The sequence below is a fragment of the Haemaphysalis longicornis genome, unplaced genomic scaffold (genome assembly GCF_048455015.1).
Source record: "Haemaphysalis longicornis isolate Haplotype H1 unplaced genomic scaffold, Haemaphysalis longicornis Haplotype H1 scaffold_10, whole genome shotgun sequence".
Taxonomy (NCBI): domain Eukaryota; kingdom Metazoa; phylum Arthropoda; class Arachnida; order Ixodida; family Ixodidae; genus Haemaphysalis; species Haemaphysalis longicornis.
Genome location: NW_027526204.1, coordinates 45246793 through 45269508, shown reverse-complemented (window position 1 = coordinate 45269508; position 22716 = coordinate 45246793). Strand labels below are relative to the sequence as shown.

The window sequence follows — 22716 nt, the reverse complement described above, 5'->3', positions numbered from 1 at the left end:
GCCAAGTAAGCACCCTGTGATATTTCGGGCAGAAAAGGGTGTTACAAGGCACCCGTCGTCTGGGGTGCATCACAAAGGGTGCTCCTGCGGCGACAGAACCCAAGCACCCTAAAGGGTGTAAAATATTCTGTTATGCGGGTGCTCCTACGGCGACAAGCTGAACGCACCCATTTGGGAGCAAAAATGTTTAGTGTGTGGTTACGTCGGGCTCCGCAAGATGGCGGTACTTGTCCGTGCTACGCGCATGATATGGTTTGGACATTCCAAGCTCTAGCCCGCCGAACGCAAAGTAATGCCTCAGCTCCAATGCGAGTGCTTTAATAACAACTTTGATGACACCACTGTTGAGAATCGGTTGAAACGGAGCAGGCGACGCACATCGGTGTTTTATTTTTCTTCGGCGTGCGGCCGCAGTGGCAGAAGCCGCGCCATGTCCTTGGCGCGATCAGCCGTGTTCCTGGCTATTTCAGTGTTGCCAAACGAAGAAATTGACACCTACCTTTTCAATGATAACCGGCTATAGGATGGGTCAAAGATAAATGTTCTTTATAGTTCAGACTGCTGTGTCCACCTGATTGCATTCAGAGGGAAGGAAGTTCATAGTTGCTTGTATATTGATATTTGGTATGTGCTTGGCTGTAAAGTTTAAAGTGAAGTTGCCAAAATGTTTGTTAATAGACACCATAGTTTATGGTTGTGAATTAGTTTTAGTCTCAGGATTAATGCACAGAATTTTGCACACATTCTTGTTTCTTTTTTTATGTTGCGACAATTACTGTCGATTGTAAAAGTTTATTTGGAAAACATAGTTTCGTTCGGCTTGAGTCTCAAGATTTTTGATTAAAAAGGAATTGTGCAATTTATGGCCAATTGAACCTATAAATGTGGTTGTGTGCCGTTTAAAAAAGTTGTGACGACAAATACGAATACAAGTTCTCTACGGGTGCACATCACATGGGATATTGTTTTTAGAAGCCACCACCAGAAAAAATGATTGCAATTGTAGTGGGGGTCCAGTTCTGTCTAGTTGTATCACCGGAGTGCTAATGTGTAGTGAGCACACTGATCACTGTTTTCAGTGTCCCTCTAGTGCACCAATGTTGTTATCGTCACGGGCATGAAATTGTGAAGTTCTATTATTTCTTCTTTTTTGGTTCAGGCTACGTTTTTTTGTGTGTGTCATGTCAAGTTAACCGATATTTCAAGATATCCGAGTTTGACGCCACGAGGGGTAGCTGTATATATAATTAAAAATTGTGCCATTAGTCATAAATTGTTGCGTTTCATTTACTTACAGAGCCTCCAGACATACACCTGTCACCATGAATTGCATTAGGACACCATGGTAATAGGTCGTAAGCCTCCAAGGCCCTGGTGATGACACGCGCAGCACCATGGTACTGCGCATGCCATCACCTTAAAAAAACGGTGTGAGGATGCTCAACACCCTTTTTTAGGGTTTTGAGTGTCCTCAACACCGCTTTGTAAGCGTGTTGAGCATCAACAACACCCTTTTTTAAAGGTGTTGAGCTCAACACCCTTTTTTTATTCTCACACCCTTTTTTCGTCCGTACACCTTTTTTTGCGAAAACACCTTGTAAGGGTGTTAGCCATGAGACAAGGTTTTTACACCCTTTTCGGCCAAAAAAGGTGTAAAAAGTTTAGTGTGTAATGTGTGATAGTCCTGTAGCTATAAACCAGCCATGTTGATTTGCTTTTCTTTCGTTTCCCTTTTTTACTTGCATAAATTAACATTTACATTTACATCAGCTGTCATCAAATAACTTTTTCTTTGGCGCCATTGGCCCTAGTGGGCATTGCGCCATTACACACCGACTATCATTATCATCACCCCTCACGTGCGACTTCCCATTGCCGGGTCCAGTAGCCCCGCTAGCGTTTTAGCCATGGGACGAACCGGACAGTCAAATTAGAGTGTCGAAGTTTACTGATATGAATAGTGAGCATGGGCCGGTTGCGTTGCTAGTGGACGACGAGCCCACACAATAAAAACTTAAATATCAAGAGGAAAGGGCACACGGGGCATAGTTTGTAAGCATACAAAATCTAACTCGCGATTTACACTACTAATCTTCACCTGCGGCATGCTCAAAGGAAAGTGCAGTGCTTTTTGGGACATCTTGCAAATCAAACTTTTGTACTGACATAATCTAAAATGCCATAATTTAAATTTAAACATAATTTAAATTGAACAAACATAATTTAAACTTAATAATTTAAATTTAAAATAATTTAAATTAATACATATTAAAATTTAAAATTTTAAAATATAAAAATTAAAATGGTTAAAAAAAATTAAAAACACGCGCCACACAGCAGAAACAACTAGCGAAGGGCCCTACAAAAATACTTCGCCCCCTACAAACTAACACTTACCCTGCCCCAAAAGATGCCTTTATATTGCCGTGCATACCCTTGCATGCCGTGTTTTTGGGGAATCAGGGACACTGTTGACATGTTGTCGGCTGTACACTAAGAACATTTGGCCAGCCTTCAACACTTATCAGCTTTTTGGAGAGTACAGTAGCCTCCTCTCAAGTTGGTGAAGAAGGCAATTAAAGCGACCAGTTCTAATGGGATCCTGAAAGGAAGAGGTCAGCTTAAACCCTCCCTCGGTGATAACAATGAACATGTTTACTCTGCCTACCTCTCAGTATGCTGACAAATTCACTAAGACAAAGTACTAATGCTGAAATTGTAAGGGCAGCCGCAACTCCAATTGAGCGCAACTCAGTGCAAATCACTGTTTTTGTTCTTTGAACGAGTCATGCGTACGGTAGTCGTCAAGACACAACGGAGACCAGTGGCATACGCGGCCCGAAGTTGCACGAGGGTGCCGGTCTGCAACCGCGCAGAGGTACGCGGCCCCTTAAGAAGGAGGAATACACTTCTTTTGCAGTATGCAATTCTAAAAACTGGTGGAGGGCGCGGGCAGCTTCATACAATAATGACTAGAGGGGAAACTGGCGCTAGTGCCAACGCGAACTCCGAGACGGCGCTTACGCTTCTATGGGAATGATGGGTAGTTATGGAACCGCGTTGCGTAGTTTGGAAACGGGCCTAAGGCTGCGCAAATTGTGCCTTTTGTCAACGCAACTCTTATTGTACGGTTGGCTGTTTACAAATAAATGTCAAACAAGAAAGTTATTGACCAAAAACATCTTTTGTGGGAAATAAAACGGCGCGGTTAAATAGAAAGCAGACGCGGAGTCGAGGATGTTTGCGGAGTAGATTTGCCATTTGCCGCCAACTACAGCGGGACGCGGGCTTCTCCAAAAGTTGTTTATAAATGTTTCGACGCTTGTAGTTTGTAATATTAAGAAACGTTTCCTGCTCCTAAAACCCATTACTCTTTGGAGAAGTTATTCTAGCCTAAATTAGTGACATACAAGCAGCGTTCCTATGAGCCGCCGGTACTGCTGGTCTACGGCGTAGGAGCCGGTTCGCAAGAGATGTGTGGCTGTTCCAAGCAATTCGCAACCGTCATCGGCTTCGAAAATACATTGCTCTGCCTAATGAGCAGCGCCGCAACTCCAACTTCGCCGCACACAGCGCCGTCAGGTGCGTTTCCGTGCCCGCTGATCGCTGTGTCGGCAATGATTCGATAACCCACCCAATTCGCCACTCTGGTTAATAAACATTCCACTCAGGGCGGCGTCAGTGCGCGTGCGCCACGGAGTTCAAGGAGAAACGCATTTTTAAACGCTTCTTCTAACACACCGCGTGGGCAAATGCGTTCAGGTAAGTACAAAACAAAAACGGAACCGCCTGCATGATTCAATCCACGGAGCGTTTCAATCAAGAAGCCATCGAGCGCCAATCCGAATCCAAAAATACCCATCACGCCCATTGCGGCGGAAGATCGCAGCGCCAGATTCCTCTCTAGTTGTTATTGTAGGAAGTTCTATGGGCGCGGATACCGATAGATGTGAGTCTGGGGAATCGCTAATGTTGATGACCTGTCAGGCTGTGTGGTGGAGGTAACCAGTGGCATCCGCAGAAAGTGTTGAAGATTGGGTGGGGTATTTTTGCATTACGTGACGTGTGTGTTTCTCCGTACGACGACATGGATTATGGGGTGCGTGTTTCATGATAGAAGTCGGGATAGGATATTGTCACGAAGTCAAAGACGACGCAGTTGTCTTCAAGGAAAACAAGTTTATTGGAGCGAACTTGTGCCCCCCTAACAACTCAACGAATACACAGGCGGCGAAGCAGCAGTCAACAAAGTGACGTGTGCAGGCGAGCTCCGGCGATTGGAAGGCCGCGGCGTCTGCTCTGCAGCTTTTATCTTTCGGCACGAGTGTTTCTGGAACCGTCGATTTACATCCGAAACATTGTAGATCAAAGAAGATTATTCTGGGCTAGTGACGTTAGGGCGAAACAGTCTGCTTATCTGAATGAGATAGCCGGTGCGGCATAAAATAGAGAATGGAAGACGCGCTTCACTCGGGACACAGAAAACAGAGGCGAGCGTGGCCGCGCAGTAAACAAACAATAAATAAACAAACCCATACATGAATCGCGGCAATATTGTTCGGATGAGAGCGTGATTCGGGCTGGAAGGAAGGTGAGGATGGGGTCATGGATGTAAGATGGGTGGGGAATTGTCAGTCCGGCAGGGGAGGATATGATTGGTCCAGTAGATGGGCCTCGGTGAGTTGCTCAGAGGTTTTTGAATACCAAGTCCTAGCCTGGCAGTGAAATTGTTCTGGGGTACGTACAGGGCCACTCTGTAGACTATGCAGCACGATACCCATTTTTTCAAGCTAGGAGTGGGGTGTATTGAGGGTACTCGAGAAGGTGGGTGAGTCGACTGATAATGAAAGCTTGAATGAAGCATAGACGTGTGGCCTGCATGAGGCCCTGATTCCGGAGGGCGATGCGTCGGAGACTGCCAATAGTTTGGGTGATCAGGGCACTTAGGTGATTGAGGTATGAGTAGTTCGCGTAAGTTTATTGTATTGAGAGCCCTATTACTTTTAGCTGTTAGCGGCGGTAACTTGTGAATTTTCGCTCTGTCACAATACTGAAAGTGATAACAGAAAGGGTGGGTGTTAACCGAGGAAGACAAAATAAGTAGTTCGCTGTTTGTTTTTGTAGCAGTAAGCTCTGCTCGAAATGCAGTTGTTTGCTTAACCCCGTACAGAACGTCTTGCGGCGTTGGTGTGGTTTTCCTTCAGTATATGGCGTTCTGCCAAATGCCATTCTTTATGACAGCGCGAGCCTCATGCGCCTAGGCAGCATAACAGATTTGGGCCGCATCGTTGGGCTTATGTTTGTATTTCTAGAAATCAGCGTGGGTGGGCAGTTTCTTTAGCTCGAGCCTTTTGGTAGGAATAAGATATGCTGCAGAGGCAGAGTGGTTTTCATCAACTGAAATGGCCTTGGCCCCTTCCCTTTTGTACTCACCCACCTCCATCCTTCCCTCTCCCTCCCAAACCTTCATTCTCTTCACTTGCTTCCACAGAAGCCATATCCTTATTTTGAAGGCCAAATTTCCTGAACCTGTTCAACCCCGTTTTCCCGCCCTTCTAGTTCGTGCCGCCACCACTCCACTTTATCCACATTCTTCGTTTCGAAGGTCAGACTTCGAGCCTCGGGGGTCCTCTGGCTGCTTTACGAAGCTCTTATCAGTTCTTACATTGTGCATAAGTCACCAAGAATACGTGCCGCTAAAACAATCTTGGCGGAAAACATGTTTGGCACATGTGGCTTGTTGTGATATGTCGGGAACTGTTTCTATCTCCCACTTGCACCATCATATTTCTCTGACAGGCCGAAGTTGGCAACAGAGTGACCTTCAGGTGCGGTGCCGAGACGGACCCTCGCCGGGATCTTACTATTGAGTGGCTATTCAATGGAAAGCCTCTTGACCTCGCCGGCAATCCGCGCCTCGTGGTGCTGACGGATAACTCCCTTGCCATCACACGGACTGTCCCGTTGGACGCCGGCAAGTACACGTGTCTAGCGCACACCCGGCTTGACAACGACTTCGCCGACACCACTCTCATCGTGCAAGGTTCGTCATGCGTGCTGCTTCGTCCTTGAACTGGGGATACTTACTTAAGTGGCGTATCGTGATAGTGCAGGGCTGCTAAAAAGCGCTGTCTAGCTCTGACAATTATGCAGTTGAGTGTTGTAGAGATGTGGCTGACGGGTGCGCGTGCCACAGGCAGGGTGCCGAACCACTATTTTTTCGGGTTCGGGTTCAAGCTTTTCGGGTTCGGTTCCAGAGCACAACTCCGTTCCGGTTCGAAGTGGTTCAATGCGGTTCAAACGGGTTCGAATGGGTTTGAAGAAAAAGGCATGAATGTATTCCCTGATAATTTTTTTGCACACTTTTCGCTTTTCGGTCACGTCGGTATAAAAACAAAGTTATGATGTAGGTCTTTTTATGGACATAGCTTGTCCTGGCCAACATAAAAAAACCATGCAGCACTTTGTAAACTTTTTTTTCTGAATGTTGAATGCTTGCAGAACGTAGTCAACCAACAGATCCAGAACTTCTATTAGGGGGTCGCGAAGTACCCCACCCAAAAATTTCTTTTTTCTGCCCGGAAGATAACTTAAAAACTTGCTCAAAATATTTTCCTTCCTTCCCGGTCGTGCCGTCCTTCGACCGCTCGAAATACGTCATTACAGAGGTGTATCGGATATTAGCCGGGTTTCTCTAAGTTGCAGCAAAGAACTCATTTGATAGCCACTTTGAAAAGAAAGTCACAAAATCAAAGCAGAAAAGAAGGTGTATTCGCTGCGACGAGGAAATCACGCAGTGTCGCTCCGTGAGCTTTCGCAGCACTTCCAGAAGCGACGCAAAAAGTCAAAGTGTTTGTAAAAAGTGTTGAAGAGTCCCTTTAAACGTACAATCTACTGCAAAATGTTTTCTATGGTAGGTCATTGATTACAACACTAACTGAAACGAAATGACAGGTTCGCTGGGACACGTAAGGCTGCGTTGTGTGTGAATGTGAAAGCATTACTCTTTATGTCACAAGTTTACTTTTATTAATTTAGTTTCCTTCATTTTTAAAATTTAGGTTAATTTTACTCTTGGCTCATAAGCCCGCAGTTTCATACCCTGCGGTTATTTTCTTGAGGAAACCAAAAAAAATCGCGCCATATCCACGGAATGAATGATGATAAGTGGGGCGAAGCTCGAGAGGGGGAGACCATCGGTAACCGTAACTCTCCCGTGAATGTTCGCCCATTACATCATTAAGAAAGACGTAAGACTGTGTGCGTACATTGTACAAATCAACTTTTATTTTCGGAGTCAATGCTCCCAGGCCCAGACCTGGTGAAAGACCCCGCGCCATCGAGGACTACCCCGCACCTCCACCACAATTTGTCACGTAGGATGGGACACAACGGTAAAGAAAGAACTTTTATTTAGGGCGAACTTGTGCCCGAACAAGACGAGAGGAAACGAGCAAAGGTCCTTGCGTCTCGTTCGATCTCCGAGAACGACTGCCTGCGTTCGTGGCGTGATCTCTTGCGTGATCTCCCCCTCGCAGTGCACGTGCGCTCGCGCCTCCGTTGGCGAACACAGACAAGCTCGCGCTCCCGGTGCCGAGTTTGCGCTGCCGGTTGCAGCCGGTTCTTGCGCGTGCAACGCGGCCCACTTTGCGACATCTCCGAAAGCATGCGGCGGTCATGTACCACGAGACACAAGGGATAGACAGACCCATGGCTTTAGGAGCTTCGCCCCTAAAAATTGGCAGATGAATACTATACCCGGCAATTCGAAATTTGAGTGCAGCGCATGCAGTCTCCTCGGCGACGGCGCATGGCTGCCGTGTCTCATGAAGTGAACGCATCATCGGCGAACGCATGACTGCGCGCGCTCTACAGCACGTGGCCGCCAGGGAGCATGTCTGGCGCTTTCTAGACATTCCGCCCTCCCCCTCACACTTTCGCCATACTTTCATCCTCCGCTTTCCTGCTCACTCTATCTTCGGTGGCCTCTTCGTTCTCTCGGTTACAGGGAGGCCGACACTGAGGGAGTAGGCGAAACCACACGAGGGCGCGTAAGGGTTGCGCTCTAAATCATGACTCTACGTAGCAGCCGCTGTACCGCCTTCTCGTCCATGCCCCTCGGAGACCAGTGACGGGCCGCACCTCGTCTTCAAATAGTGCATCTTTGCCTCAGTCTTCTAGAAGGCAAGCATGCAGCCTCCTGGCAGAGGCCCGGTGCCTCCGACGCCCCCTCTCCCCCCTTGTTGCGCCATGGGCAGCCTCTTTTCAGGATGTCCATTGCCCCATCTGTCAACTAACCAGACGACCCGTCCGTCCACAGTCGTTTTTTGGTAGCCTAGAGTGTCGCCGTGGAGCGGCTTTGCAACCGCCCCGCCTGCCTCCCACCACTGGCCGGCTCGCGACGGGCCACCCCTCATCTCCAAATCTCACAGCATCGCCGGAATTTTCTAGCTGGCCGGCATTCCGGCAGGCAGGTAGTTTACTTGCAAGCGGGCAGCCTCTTTTTGGGGCAGGGAAGGTCTCTTTGTAGCACAGAGCCTGCGCGCCCGCCATCTGTTCTGGTACCATGAAATATCTACGCCCGCAAGCGCGCACGCACACGTATTTTCGCACAATGAGGAAAAAAATTCGCACTGCAAATAACTTGGTGGCTTTGCTACGCTCTTCGGGTGCCCATAGTTTCAACGGCGTTTTAGCTTTAACACGAGATCGTTAGCAGTGATAGAAATCGAAAACTGTCCCGCCTCGGCGTAAGCCACAACTGTCACGTGTGGCACGTGGCGTTTAAAGGGATGTCATTCTCCCAACATTTCATCCCCTACCACACCAGCTAGAAGGAAAATAGGGCTCGCTGACTGAATATAGGGAAGCATGTGCGATAACTACTAGCTAATCGCGCTTCAGTGACAGGTGGTAGCGATTAGGTTTTAGGAAAGATAAATCTTGGTGAAGCCGCAAGCAGAGGTGGTCGTCGCTCGTAGAGAGAGAGAGAGAGAGAGAGAGAGAGAGAATGAATTACTGTATTTAAATCGAGCAAAATTATCACAGCGGCGTCCTTATTTAAGGATGCCTTGAGCTTGCGCCGTGTCTACAGCCCTTTCGATCAGGCGCAGCTGATCTTTGAGGCCCGAACTGGCCAAGGCTCTCCCAAGGCTCCGTGGCAGGATGGATTTTCGGGGGTGTAGGGTAGATTTGTCGTAGCCGCCTGTTAGGTATCTCAGCGTCCCAGGCTCTCGACAGAAGCGGCGAAGTGGAGAGAATTGTGCCCGGTCAAAGAGTGGAAGTCTCGAGGGTTGCGGGGAGGTGTTAGCCTGCAAGGCACGGAATAATCTGCCTGGGTAATCGGTTGCTATTTGTTCGGGGAGGAATACGTTCTACGGCAGAACCTACAGTGCTGCATAATTTTCTGGTATGTGACTCGAGGATGCATACGCTCGAGCTCTGCTGCATCAGAGCTGTCTCGGCGGGTCAAATCTCGAGCAACGAGGTGGGCGATCTCGTTGTCGAAGGTGTCGCTACGAGCTGGTGCCCATATAATCCTGACTGGTCTCATTGGTGGTTTCTGATAAATTATTAGAATTGAAACATCCAGTCGGCCGTTGGGCGATTGGATGTTATGATAACTTTGGCACCGCTATCGCACGCTTCCTAGGGTTGGAGGGGGCTGTGTCCGGAGATAGACATGCTGCACCTGTCGAAGGCTGCAGAACTGTAGCAAAAAAGGAGAGAAGGTATTGAAGAATGCTAATTAACGGGAGAGTTTGAGCGAGTTGGTACTCCATTGAAATAATGCTTACAGTGCGAACAATTAGACAAAGGACGAAAGAGAGCGGCTACACGGACAAGCGCTGCCGGTTTCAGCGCTTGTCCGTGCAGCCACTTTCTTTCGCCCTTCGCCTAATTGTTCGCGCTGTAAGCATTAATACAATGAAGAATGCTATTTGATGTCCTTCGTATCAAACCAATTGATCGCTCCTCACTTTTTCTTTCAGTTTAGTTGCTTCCTACAGTCTTACCTCACAAATATACTTGTTTTGAAGACCCGTGGATGAACATAAAATAAGCATTAGGCAATTATTTATTAACTTCAGTTCGAGATGCAAATCTTACACTACAAACAACATAACAGCGTAAAACGTGCATAAAGAAAGAAGTTTTATAGCATTCAGGTGGCCATCACATAACTGTGCGGCTATTTGCCGCGGAAATAGATTTTCTGATTGGTTGACAAGGAGAGCGCCGCAACATTTACAAATACCACAGACCCCAAAGATATTGTGGTTGGTAGGACCCTATAAGTCACCTTAACCGACCCGCTAATTCTTCTAATCCTAATTAATCAACACACATATTCCAATAATTCCCATTAGCTCTTCCACTCATCTCGGTAATCCACGCAGCCTACCCGCTAATCCACGTTAATCGACTTTTTTTCATGCTCCCTTAATTTGAACTTTCAGAAGATTGAAGATGATGTGGAAATTCTGTCGCATCTACTGTAAAAGCGGAAATGAGAAGGCCCCAAAATGGCTTTCAATTCTTATGTCCTCTTAGAACAGAAGAGACACAACCGCACTGTACAAAAAAAGTGCCGATGACGTAGAGATCTTGGAGTGTTTATGTCTCACTGCTGCTTGCATACAACTGACCATTCAAACGAAAATAACTGGAATATATAGATTTATCATTGATAGTGTCCCTGAAGGTCTTCACAAGGAGATAGGGATATATACAAATTAACCACACATTGAAAAGTTCACACAATATTACACCATGCCGATAGAAACCATGAAGAATAATCCATGATATATTGCCTCGGAATATACGTTCTAACTTAACTTATTCTAAATGCCAACAAGAAATGGGGGAGATGCGGAATGTCTTACGCAAACTGATGGTATATAGGACAACTTTGCATTAATTTGACGGTAATAATAATAAGATAACCTGATTGGTTATGGTGGGATTACAGAATATGCAAAATATTATCTGGTGCTGTCGGGCGAGTGGCAAAAATATCCTCAGACGGAAAGTAGGGCAGCATAATTGAAAACTATAAATTATATTTTTGAAGCCCAGGAACCGGTTCAGAATGGTTCCTTCGATTCGTTCTGGTTCGGGTTCAGTTTTAAAATGGCTGAAAAAAACTCTTCTGGTTCAGTTCCGGCTCCGGTCGAAAATTCGGGTTCGGTTCCGGTTTTCTGTTCGGTCCCCGTTCCGGTTCTTCACCCTGTTCGCAGGTTGTCGCTGCCAATATTTCAGAAAGAGACCTTCGGATTGGTTTTGACCTTGTGCTGAAAATAAAACATCATTGCTATTCTATTTCTGGGAGTCCAAAGAATGACACCGTTTTTACAATATAAGAGTTGACTACGGAGGTGGGAAAGTATAATTAGTCCTTGAGAGCGTGTGAGCAGGTAAAACAAAGGCGGGTGCGACACCAGGAAGAATCACGCCTGTTTCTTCCTTCTCTCCTGGCTACATGACGCTACGTAGCCACGCTGTTCGGCTATACACGGCATTGTGAATAAAATCAATTTACGGGAAAGCTATAGCCAGACGCAGTCGCTCTCGGGCGCATGCGCACGCGCTCATTAGTGAAGCCAAAACGAAATCTCGCAGAAACACTGCATTGTGATGGAGAAATGGGATTCACTTTCGCCTTTCGTCGTCCACTTTTTTTCATTGCAGGCGTACCGAGTCCACCCGAGTTGTTGCGTGTGGACTGCAACAGTTTTGTCGCGGTCATAGAATGGAAGCCTACACTGGAATGGGGGACGCCTGTCCTCTCGTATTTCACCCAGTATAATACCGGTTTCGACGGAGAAAACTGGGAAGATGGGGCTGTGAACATCCCGGCAACCGAAACAAAGTCGTACGTGCCGATGAGTCCCGGGGCAAACTACACGTTCCGCGTGTTGGCGCGCAACAAGTACGGGTACTCACCTCCCTCAGAAGCATCTTCAAAGTGCAGCACACCTGAGGGCGTGCCGCACAAGAACCCCCACGGCGTCATGGGGCGCGGGGAACGCCCCGACAACCTGGTCATCAGTTGGACTCCCATGTCTCCTTTCGAACACAACGCGCCGGGCTTCTTTTACAAGGTGCTCTGGAAGCGCGATGACATCCCAGGTGTGATGTGGGACTCCCGGAACATCGAGGACTGGAGGCAAGACCACTACGTGGTGGACGATCAGCCAACGTTCAAACGCTACCGTATCAAGGTTGAAGCCCACAACCGTAGAGGCCAGGCGAACACGGCTGCGAGAGAAGTAGAAGGCTACTCGGGTGAAGATGTGCCGCTCACAGCCCCAGCTGACTTTAGATTGGTACGATTGCTGGACAGTCGCTCAGCCGAGTTCGCATGGAATCCTGTGGAGCCGGAGACAGTACGGGGCCACTTTCGTGGCTACAAGATCCAGACGTGCACTTCGGAAGAGTGCGGGAGCACAGAGAGGGAATCAGCTCTGACAGCCGACGCCACCACTGCGATAGTGTCAATCTTCCGACCTTATTCGCTAAATATTGTCCGCTTGCGAGTCTTCAACGATCAGCACGATGGCCCGGCCACAGAACCTGTCGAATTGATTACGCCGGAAGGTACCCCTGGTCCTGTTGCATCCCTTGAAGCAATCTCTTTGGGTTCAACCGCTTTCTATCTAGTGTGGAAGCCACCCTCGGAGGTCAATGGCGTGCTTACGGGCTACCGCATCTTCTACCAGGAGGTGCGTGGTACGGACTTGGGATTCAGAATGGAGAGGACGCCGCCCGTGAAGGACCCACTTGTCTTGCACGCCAAACTTGCTGGCCTGAAACCTCGCACCAGTTACCGTGTAATTATCCGTGCCACTACGGCGGAAGGCCCAGGCGACCCCTACTTCGTGGAGGCGAGGACCGGTGATCCATCGGATCGTTTGCCTGACGTACCAGATTTCACCTGGGTGCTCCTGCCGGGTGGCAAAGACAAGGAAGAAGTTCAGGTATGTGGCCGACGCAATGGCTGCTTTCCAAACGTCGCTTAAGGGCAAATTAGTAAGGAACCGAAAAGATAAATCGGTTTACCTTGTGGCTATTCACTACGCTTCTTTATTCGGACCACAGGCGTACAGAATAAGCCTCGTAGCATACTTATTACGTTTCGGGGATTGATTACAAGACACCAGTTATATTTCTATTTCTGTCTATTCCGTTTATATTTCCGTCTTGATCTATTTTTTGTTTGAGAATAAAAGTTTCATCTTTGGAGAGGATACTTCTGCGCACGTAAACAACCTAGGTTCCCATCATTACTTCCTAACCCTCTATAACTGGGTGCCGGATAACTCCCGTGTCTCTTAGCTGCGCGGAACGGCAGTAATCACTGTTCGAGGGAGTAGAAACCGGTGATCACGAGTGTGCCTGCAACTTCGGGAATGAACAGCCACGGTAATAAGGTTTACAGCTTTCCTTATATTTCAACAAAAGGGACTTGCCTGGAGGATTTTTGATGCCTTTAACCATGTAACATGGTCGTAGTGCGACTTTGGATTTATATTACTGTATTTGCAAGCACAGTTGTTTGTATGACGTAAGGCAAGGGGTAATGCATCCTGTGGACTGTGTCGGTACTTGGGGTTTTTAGTCAATGTTCGCGTTTATCATTTTCTTCACTGCAACTGATTTTCGTGCTAATGCCTTTGTCTACGCTCCCCGACGATTGGTATCCCCCCACGCGTTAGTACTATAAGAAGGACCGCCTTTCCCTAACATAAAATGCTAACGTAAAACCTGCATAGAAAGACGCAGTCTGGAGTAGGGATTCTGCCATTAGCCGGTTTTAGTTCAGACATCTGGCGTTCAGAATGATTGTAACTTTATTGGCCTCACAATAAGTGCTCACGTGGTAACTATAGTCCCAACGTTTTCCTGTCTCATAATTGTGATGTCCCCCCGCAAAAACTGCATAGGTTGTTTAGCCCTTCACAAACTAGGCGGGAAGCGTGTTGCTTCTAGACATTCGCATGCTTGTCTAGAACAACGATTGCACAGGCCAGGTACGGTGAGTTGATATCGACAGTTTTAAGCATTGCTTTCGAGTGCAGTGCCTTCCTTAGTCTCAAAGAGAAGGCAACACTGGTCTCCAAAGTGCGAACGGTGCATAAGGCCACACATACAAAGATGTCCACAGGTAAAGGGAACATAGAAGTGCGCTGCCTGCGCTGTTGGGAACACCTTGAAAAAGTAAGTCGCTGGGGCGAAATATCTGTACAACTGCCTAGAGCATTTCTAGTGCGGGAGGACTGGGAGCGCTTCATGCCCTCCGAGAAATTACTTATTACGGCTCGTAGATGCCATTTGTAGAGCTTCAACGACAGGTTTCCGCGTTCGCTTCACGAGCAGTCCTTAACGTGCAGAAAGCTGTTTTAAACTAACTTGTTGTATTGTTTGTTTATAACAACATGGCATTCGGGGAAGAGATGCGAGTTTCTTGCCTTAAACATGTGAATAGCTTTATTTATGGCGAGAGATTGGATTGAAATTGGAGGTTACGTTTTGCAATTGCTAAGGGAAAGTTTGTATTCGTTCCCCGCCGTTTTTGACTGAGCTCCTTAGGCTTTAAGTCGAGACGCAGACAGCCTTAGAACTCTTTCCAATGCAAATTCAGCAACGGTCGCAGAGTTCTTCCCTTGTATTTTACGCTACCCAAGCATAGGTTTTATCCGCTTTAATCTTCCTGTGCAAATCGTCAAGCGCATTCTTCGGATTCTTCATGTGCGGTTTGCCGCAGGTGACGTGGCTGCCGGCAATTAAGGGGCACCCGGGCAGCCATTTCTACGTCCAGTACCGCCGGAAGGGTGACGAGACTTGGGAGGCCTCAATGGAGGAAGAATACGAAGACAAAACCATAGTTCATGGCCTGGAGAAGGGCGCCCTGTACGAGATGCGGGTTGTTGCTGTTGACGGCAAGCATGAACGGCCCTCGGTTATTAAAGAGGTCGACACTGGAGTGACAGGTTAGCACTGACATCTTAACACATCACTGACCCTGACAGACAAGGTAATTTTGACAACGGAGCTGTTGCAGGTGAAACCATTTTTTGCAGGTGAAGCAGGTTCCCAGGTCCACCGATAGAAGGCGTAGTGGTCTCGCAGGGCGGGTTTCTCTCCTTCCCAAAAGGGGTGGGAGATGGGAGGGCGCCTCACGCCGCTGACGTTGGCCGGCGATTACTTCAGGCGAACACTACGATTTGCGCGGCGTTAGCACTGCCGTTCACCGACGAGGTGGCGTATACGTTCGAGCCGACACAACAGCTCTTTCAGCAGATGTCACATGAAGTGCAAGTGGTTTTAATTTTTGGGTGCAGCCCTGCGGCAGCCGTTGGCTTCGCGGCGTAGGCGTCACCGTGATCGAATGACCGAACGCAGCAGCGGAGGCAGAGAGAAAACCGAGAGGAGCGGCTTGCGAAGGGTGAAAAAGAGCGCGGCACGCGCGGCTATGGGGGCATCTCTCTCACTGCCTACCCCTCACTCTGGTTCCACGCGTCGCCGCATAAGGAGCGCCCTCCTCGACCTCCTCCTTCTCAAATGTTGTTTTGTTCGCCGCTAATCCAAACCACGTTACATATGCGCAGGAGCTTCAAACCCGATTTGCAACACAATGCTGTCTGCATCCCTTCCTGGCTAATCCGGAGCACGGGAAATTTGCGAGGGTTGTTACAGCATGATTTGCAACAATAAGCGGGCCGGCTGGGGCCGGCGTATTGCGAGATAACACCAGCGTAGCATGCGTCCCTGTGCGTTCGCTGATCACGCGATCCCTTCCTGAGGCTTAGCAGATATGCGCCGTGACCGAGAAGATGGCAGCCCTCGGCGCGCCCAAATTTCACATCAGGGGGTACAATGATCTTCAGTGAATTTTTGGCTGGGAATGTTATTTTGTGTATCAAATGGATCTAGTGGTGCCGTAAACTGGCTGGAAGCCTTCAGTAGTGGAATAACTGAAATCCACACCACTTACTCGACGGTCCACGTGATCACATTTGATGTAATTGAACGATTTCAATCGGATTCGACACAGACAGTAGTTAATGGGTGCAAAATAATTTAACGATCTCGAGATATTTAACAAACGCTGAAATATCGAAAACGAAGAAATGACGGTACTTCGCCCGCCTTTGGACGAGGAGGTGTTTAAAATAAATATATAGAAAATAACCATTGTTATGCATAAACGATTTGATTGATTGTAGGGTTTAACGCGCCGACGCAACGCAGGCGATGAGGCGCGCCGTAGTGGAGGGCTCCGGATTAATTTTGACCACCTGGGGATCTTTAACGTGCGCCGAAATCTCGTACACACGGGCGTTTTTGCTTTTCGCCTCCATCAGAAAAGTGGCCGCCGCGGCCGGGAATCGAACCCGCGACCTCGTGCTCAGCAGCGCAACGCCTTAGCCACTGAGCCACCGCGGCGGGTGTGCATAAACGAATAATAATAAACATAAACACATGAATTCCGTACAAACGTCCCACCAACCTGCATTTCTTGCGAGGTAACCGTTAGTACGTTTGTTCTTTAATTGATTTTGAAGGCTGATGCACCGGTGTCATAATTGGCCTCGCTAAGCAGCAAGTGCTGGGGAGGACAGCTTTCGTGCCTTTGTTCCACATTACCGCCTTCCCTGGCGTACGGATACACTCGGAAGTGGAATGCAACCGTATGGAAGCTGACGATAGTAGTTCACCCAATAAGTTTATACCCTGCCATATACTGCACTAGCGGATTACGAGCTTACCCTAAGCATTTGCTGCTTAAGCAGGGATCTATCGCCCAATATTTCGTACTATTTACGCCAGCACCCACACCGTAGTGGTCAAGTACTGTAATGCTCCCAGTACGTGAATGAGTTTAAAAGCACAATGCAGGCAGTTTCAAGTACATGCGCCTTTATGTATTTTACACCGAGTGAAGAGTATCTACCAGAAGCAGAAGTAACCATCACTGAAGCTACTGCATGCTTCGTTGGATATTCAATTAGCCTGCTTGTCATTTATGACGAGACCATACGTTACCCTGTTCAGAAAAGTCAATGAAGCAGTTTTTTTAAGTTGACGCTCGCTTGTAGATGTACGGATTATGCCGCTTGCTAAGGTGATTACACTTCTTTAAATAGACCGTTAGTGTACTTTACCTTGCGAGCAAATGCTTCACTTTAGTAAAAAAAATGGATATTTGGTTCACAGGTGCGCGAAGACGTAGTTTTTTGCATAGTTTTAATTAGACGCTAACACTGTGACCATTGATTTCTTGCATGTAATCTTCCCATCTCAAGAAAAACACGCGGTTAGAACAGCGTCCAGCTTCTCCACGTTCAAGACAATCGAGAAGAAGGATTCGTTGGAGGTCGACGCCAGTGGGAATGGGCAAGGCATTGACCAAATACAACCGGTAAGGAACTGCGAGAGCTTGCACTAAACGTTTGTGTTTGGCATTTCCCTACGGCTGTTTGCCCTCTTTCCATCGTCGTTTCTTTCTTTCGGTATAATGATATCCTTATTCTTCTTTCTGTACTTCTTTTTTTCTACACTTCCTTTTAAGGAGAAAGCTTTAAATATCCACTACCGATAAACTGATATCAGATATTGGCGTCACCAAAAGATTATACTAAAAATAGCCGACATGGCAACCTAAATGAAATTAAAAAAAGAAACCTTGGTTGTATTTGTTCCGAAACTGAGGTAATCGAAATTGCGAGGATAACACGCAATCTCTTCCCCGCTTCCGATATTTTTTGTCTTTTATTACATGAAGTTGATACATCTCCCACCAGAGAACATATGCTCATAGCTACGGATTTAACGAAATTGGCCCCATTGGCGTACCGCAAACAGGGGATTAAAGTTGCACCGAAAGGCGTTCTTTAAATGAGGCGCTTATAATTACTTGAAGACCACCCCTACAGTGAGATTATGCGCCCAGAAAAACGCGGAATTAGGTGGTGATTGTTGATGTCGGTGGCGTGGTTAACTAAAATTGAGTAATTAACTTTTCAGTGGCTGTACTAAGCAGGCATATTTGCATTGAAAAGTTAAACGCAATTAGTTTTCTACGTAGTTTAATTTCGCAGAATTCTTCTACCGCATCCGTACTACACGGTATCAAACTGCGATGTTTAATTCCCGTCCCCATGATTACGCATGCAAGACAGTAAAGACCGGCGCAAAGCGCTTCCTTTTTGTGATGTGCCTGCTGTGTACGGTGTTTAGTTTAACAATGGGGTGGAGGCATAAACAAAAGTGATGACTGACACCCTTTCGGTTTCGCAATCTGCAGTACTCAAAGCCGCTATCGAAACACAGACCAAAAGGTAGGAGCTTTGCGCCGGTCGTCACTGTCTAGCATGCGTAATCATTCGAACGGCAATTAAACCTCGCAGTCCGATACCTCGGAGTTCAAATGCGCTAGAAGAATTCTGACAACTGAAACTGCGTAAAAACGTGATTGCGTCTAACTTTCAAATACAAACATGCCCGCCCACGGCAGCCACTGAAAACATAATTATTCAATTTCAGTTATATACCACCGACATGAATAATTACCACCTGATGATATGTTCCCCTGGGTGCATAACCTGACTATATAGGTAGTCGTTACGTAAATCTAATTGCCTAATTTTTAAAAGACCTTTCGACATATTTTGATCGCCCGGTATATATTAGCGCTATGTAGACAAAAAGTAACCCGTATATACAATGGAACTTATTTATACAATGTCATGTGCAGCTTTCCCGCTCATGGCAGTTCTTTCAACAGTGATTACTCTGTAATTTTTTAGCGAAATGAAAAGTTCTTTTGCACGGCTAATATTTGAGGCGAATACTTGCTTTGCGCACAGTTTTAAATCGCGCACGTTGCGCGACTAGGTTCCTAAGCCATGCAAACTATCGCATAGAAATGCATGGGGAGTAAGATTTGACAGCAAATTACACAAAAAATGTTCATACTCCTGAATAGTTCTCTTAGTGTTTTCATTCTCACGTTGACTTCTGGCTTTATGCCAAATATCACTTTCCTAAAGTGGTTTTGCTAGGTTCCTGAGAGGTTGGAATTTTGAGCGAGAAAGCTGGGTATGCGGAAAATTATGTGAGATCTCTCTAGAGAAGTCGTATGACGTGAGGAGTCACTGCAACGTTTCCACCCTGTTTGCAGGCTAACGCACCACCCTGCTTGGCAGTCTGCGTGCAGCACTACTATACAAACTTGCAATAGACATGCTTCGCAGGTATGTTAGGCCATATTTGCAATGCACCACAGCCGAGCGTGGAGTGCTGCTGGCAACCACAGGACCTAGATATTGTGTTGTGGACTTCTATACAAAAACCTATGTAGCGAGGCATGTACTTACCGCAATGCGAATATTCCGGGCATGTTAATTCCACAAAAAAAACTGTTTTTCGCTAATAGCGTATGTGTAGGGCGATCAAGGGCAATTGATCATGCTTATCAACTATTTACTAGAGAGAAGAAGAAACCGACTTAAAATGGAAATGGTAAGGACGATGATATTAAGACAAGACAATACATTCATTGGTGCTCTTTCCACTGTCATTCCGGTCTCGGCCCCAAGTCATCATGGTATACAGTGAAAATACTTTCAAGGTGGCACTCCTTAAAATATGGAGTAATGTTTTCCTATTAAGCACAATAACAGGTTGGGTGTCTCTTTGCATTGGTTATTGCTGCTTTATTGCGTTTTCCGCCAAGTATCAAGGATCCTAGAAAAAAAGCTGCTAAAGTGGGTGGAGGTGCCCTCGGACACCGCTTACGTAATGGTGGTGGTTTGTCATACGATAATGCACTTAATTGGCATAAATACTGTAATCCCTCGTTTATTCGCAGTCGTAAAATCTGCTGAAAATTTCGAAATAACGGAGTTTAAAGTTAAGGTAATTTACTCTGAATTTGCGGCAAGGTAATTGTTATAAGAGCTAGTGCTGGAAACAAAAGCCCCACTGCACAGGGGAGCTTTTGTAATCAAGGCAAACTAATTCGCAGGAAAAACAATATTTTTCTCAATTATGGTGGAGAGAACGGCGTAATCCTCGCCGGTTTCGCGTTTGTATTTCGTCCCATATACGCGTCGTCGAGCTGGTCAATACATCTCATAAATCTTACGTCATCGCCGCTACATTCCACCTCGTTGCGAAGCGGGCGCGCATTTTTTGTTGTTTCTGCCGTTGTAGGCACTTCGCGAGGCTCCTCGTCACCCGCATGATCACGTCGGTCGCCAACAGCTATCGCTTTGATGTAGGTGTCAGACAGCATTCCGGTAACGGGACATCAGCCACGTGCAGCGCGTACTCCGCGAAAATTTGCTGTTCATTACCGAGTTCGGCTACTAAGCGTTGGTCATTAGGGGGACAGAGTGGATGCCTAGATAATGCAAGCGTGGAATTGGGAGGCAGAAGATTAGATAGGCAGATGAGATCAAGAAGTTTTCGGAGATGAATTGGTCGCAGGTAGCACCGGACCGGAATAATTGGAGATCTATGGGAGAGGCCTTTGCCCTGCAGTGGGCGTAGACGGGCTGATTATGATGATGACCGAGTTCGGCGCGTAGCGGGAGCTAAGCGCTCGAACGAAAACCTTATCAGCTGCCCCCAGCGGAATTTTTCTTCTGTCCTCCCTGTCAACATTTCGAAATATTTCTGGTTCACCAAAGAAACGTTGCGAGATGAACGTAGCTAAATAGAAGCACCAGTGGGAGGTAAATGCACGGCGAGAAAAAGTTTAAATGACCGATATTTCGAAATATTCGAGTTAGAATTAACGAGGCATTACTGTATTTGGTCTACCGATTATGATGATCATGATGCCAACGGCCACTACTTCGTGTCAAATCTCATGGCCCCCAGCCATGAGACCCACTCGGCTGAGGTGTGCTGTGCGCGGTTCACCCCAGCATTCATTGCGGGCATTCGGGTTGCTTATGCGTGTGTCGGCGAAGAACATGGTGGCCCTCACAAAACAGGCACGTTCACTTGGCAGTCGGACAGTTGTTCCTTTGCAGTTGTTCCTTTGCATAGTGCTTATCTCTGATCATACATTTTTTTCGTGATTGATACTTTCAACCTATAACGCTGTAGAAAACTTTCCAGATATAGTCACAAATAACGAAAATAAAACACGCACAAAGACACAACTTCTCGCTAGAGTAAGTCAATGTAATTATTGTTTGAATTGTTCATCCTCAAAAGCTTCAAACCCGGCTACTTTGAAAATGCAACGTATATTCCTGGAGAAGATTTAATTAACGCCAAAATAATTTCATAGTGAGTAACGGGTGCTGCAGCAATTCGCTACAAAACAGTGTCTCGCCGCAGGCAGACTGTTACAAATTATTTCGGGACTGTTGGTCTGCTACCTTTGTTTTTTGCAGCATATTTCTAGTCTACTCTCTGGCCTTGACCGGCAAGCCAAAGATTTGGAAGAGCTGAAGGAGGCTGTGCAGAGTGGGTTCGCCGAACTTCAGAGATCCCTTCGGCGCTCATGGAAGCCTCCAGCGGAGTGAAGTGCAGGACCAGCGACTTTATGTAACGCGATTTATTGTGTGAAAGTTGTTTTGTTGGTGCATTGTGTCTCTAAACAGATGCATTAGAGGGGATTTGTGCGTCCGTTATTGTCTGAGCCTGCAAAATTTCTACCTTAGCGTTGATATTCAGTTGTGATCATTGCGGCAGAAGTACTTACCTTCAAAAATTGTTGCTGCCATGAGGCGGAGGTCCTGACGAGGAATACTTTCTGAGTTGCGCCATTTTAGGGTTAACGTACGTGGGATGTAAACAGAGAATTACTCAAGTTCCAAACACATTTTTCCCACTTCCGAGGTACTTGGCTTAGTAACTGATATGCCATCATTATAAAGGAATAAAAATGATTTGTAGGAAAACCCTGCTACACTATTCTTTTGATACTTCGCTTACAAGATTGATGCGATGATGATGTTACACACCACGTGCAACGGCGGCAGCAATTAAGATTATATCGCTATAAAAAAATTCAGCAAAGCTTGCCCTCACGCGCAAGACGTGAATGGCGAAACTGTAGTAGGTGAGCATTGCTGGATTTCTTTATACGTGAGCAGTGAAGGACACATTACTACGCAAATGGAAAAGTGTGAAATGCTTTTTTACATGCTCCGTCGTTGCTTTCACTGTGCTAGTAGTAGCCATCATGATATGCATCGATATTGCAGTGTTTCTTATGCGAAGCATTACATGTGCGGTAGTGCTTGACGAGAGGGCAAGAGTTTTTTTTCTCGCTAAATCCACGGCGCAAGCCAGGTACTCGGTGGTTGCCGCGAGGCACGCGCTCACGAGCGCTCGCCTTTTTTTCGCTCCTCAGGTTTGTTGCCAGTTTTTTTGCTAAAGCCGCCACGCATGGCGAAGGCTCTCGGATGACTGAGCGGGGCACGCGTTCACGAGCGCTTGGCATTTTCTTGGTAATTTTTCCTGCAACACCGAACTTACGGCTTGTAAACCAACTGCGCTGGTAAGACATGTCAACATCTGAGACAGAACATTGTGGGTTGCTTAGCTGAAGCCGACATGAAGATTCTTTTCGACTGGATACCTCTCCAGGAATCCTCTATGGGAGCGTGCGCTTAGGCAGTGCGTACAATTGAGCTGTACGGCATTCGGCCTAGTTTGCAGCATAAACAAGAATAACCCGAAAACAGC

General features: G+C 46.9%; 1 protein-coding gene across 2 annotated transcripts in view; it reads left to right on the top strand.

Moving 5' to 3' along the window:
- Positions 1-22001, top strand: part of LOC144158432 (neuroglian-like) — a 53439-nt gene extending 31438 nt beyond the window's left edge. Inside the window, exons 4-8 of one of the 2 annotated variants that reach the window (XM_077689315.1) lie at positions 5800-6043; positions 11692-12980; positions 14768-14993; positions 17310-17425; positions 21417-22001. In XM_077689315.1, coding sequence (XP_077545441.1) covers positions 5800-6043; positions 11692-12980; positions 14768-14993; positions 17310-17425; positions 21417-21548 — 2007 coding nt within the window. In that variant the 3' untranslated portion in view covers positions 21549-22001. Of the gene's footprint in view, positions 1-5799; positions 6044-11691; positions 12981-14767; positions 14994-17309; positions 17426-19186; positions 19271-21416 lie in introns of those variants that run through there. The other variant, XM_077689316.1, reaches the window with a different exon arrangement.
- Positions 22002-22716: the final 715 nt, after the last annotated feature.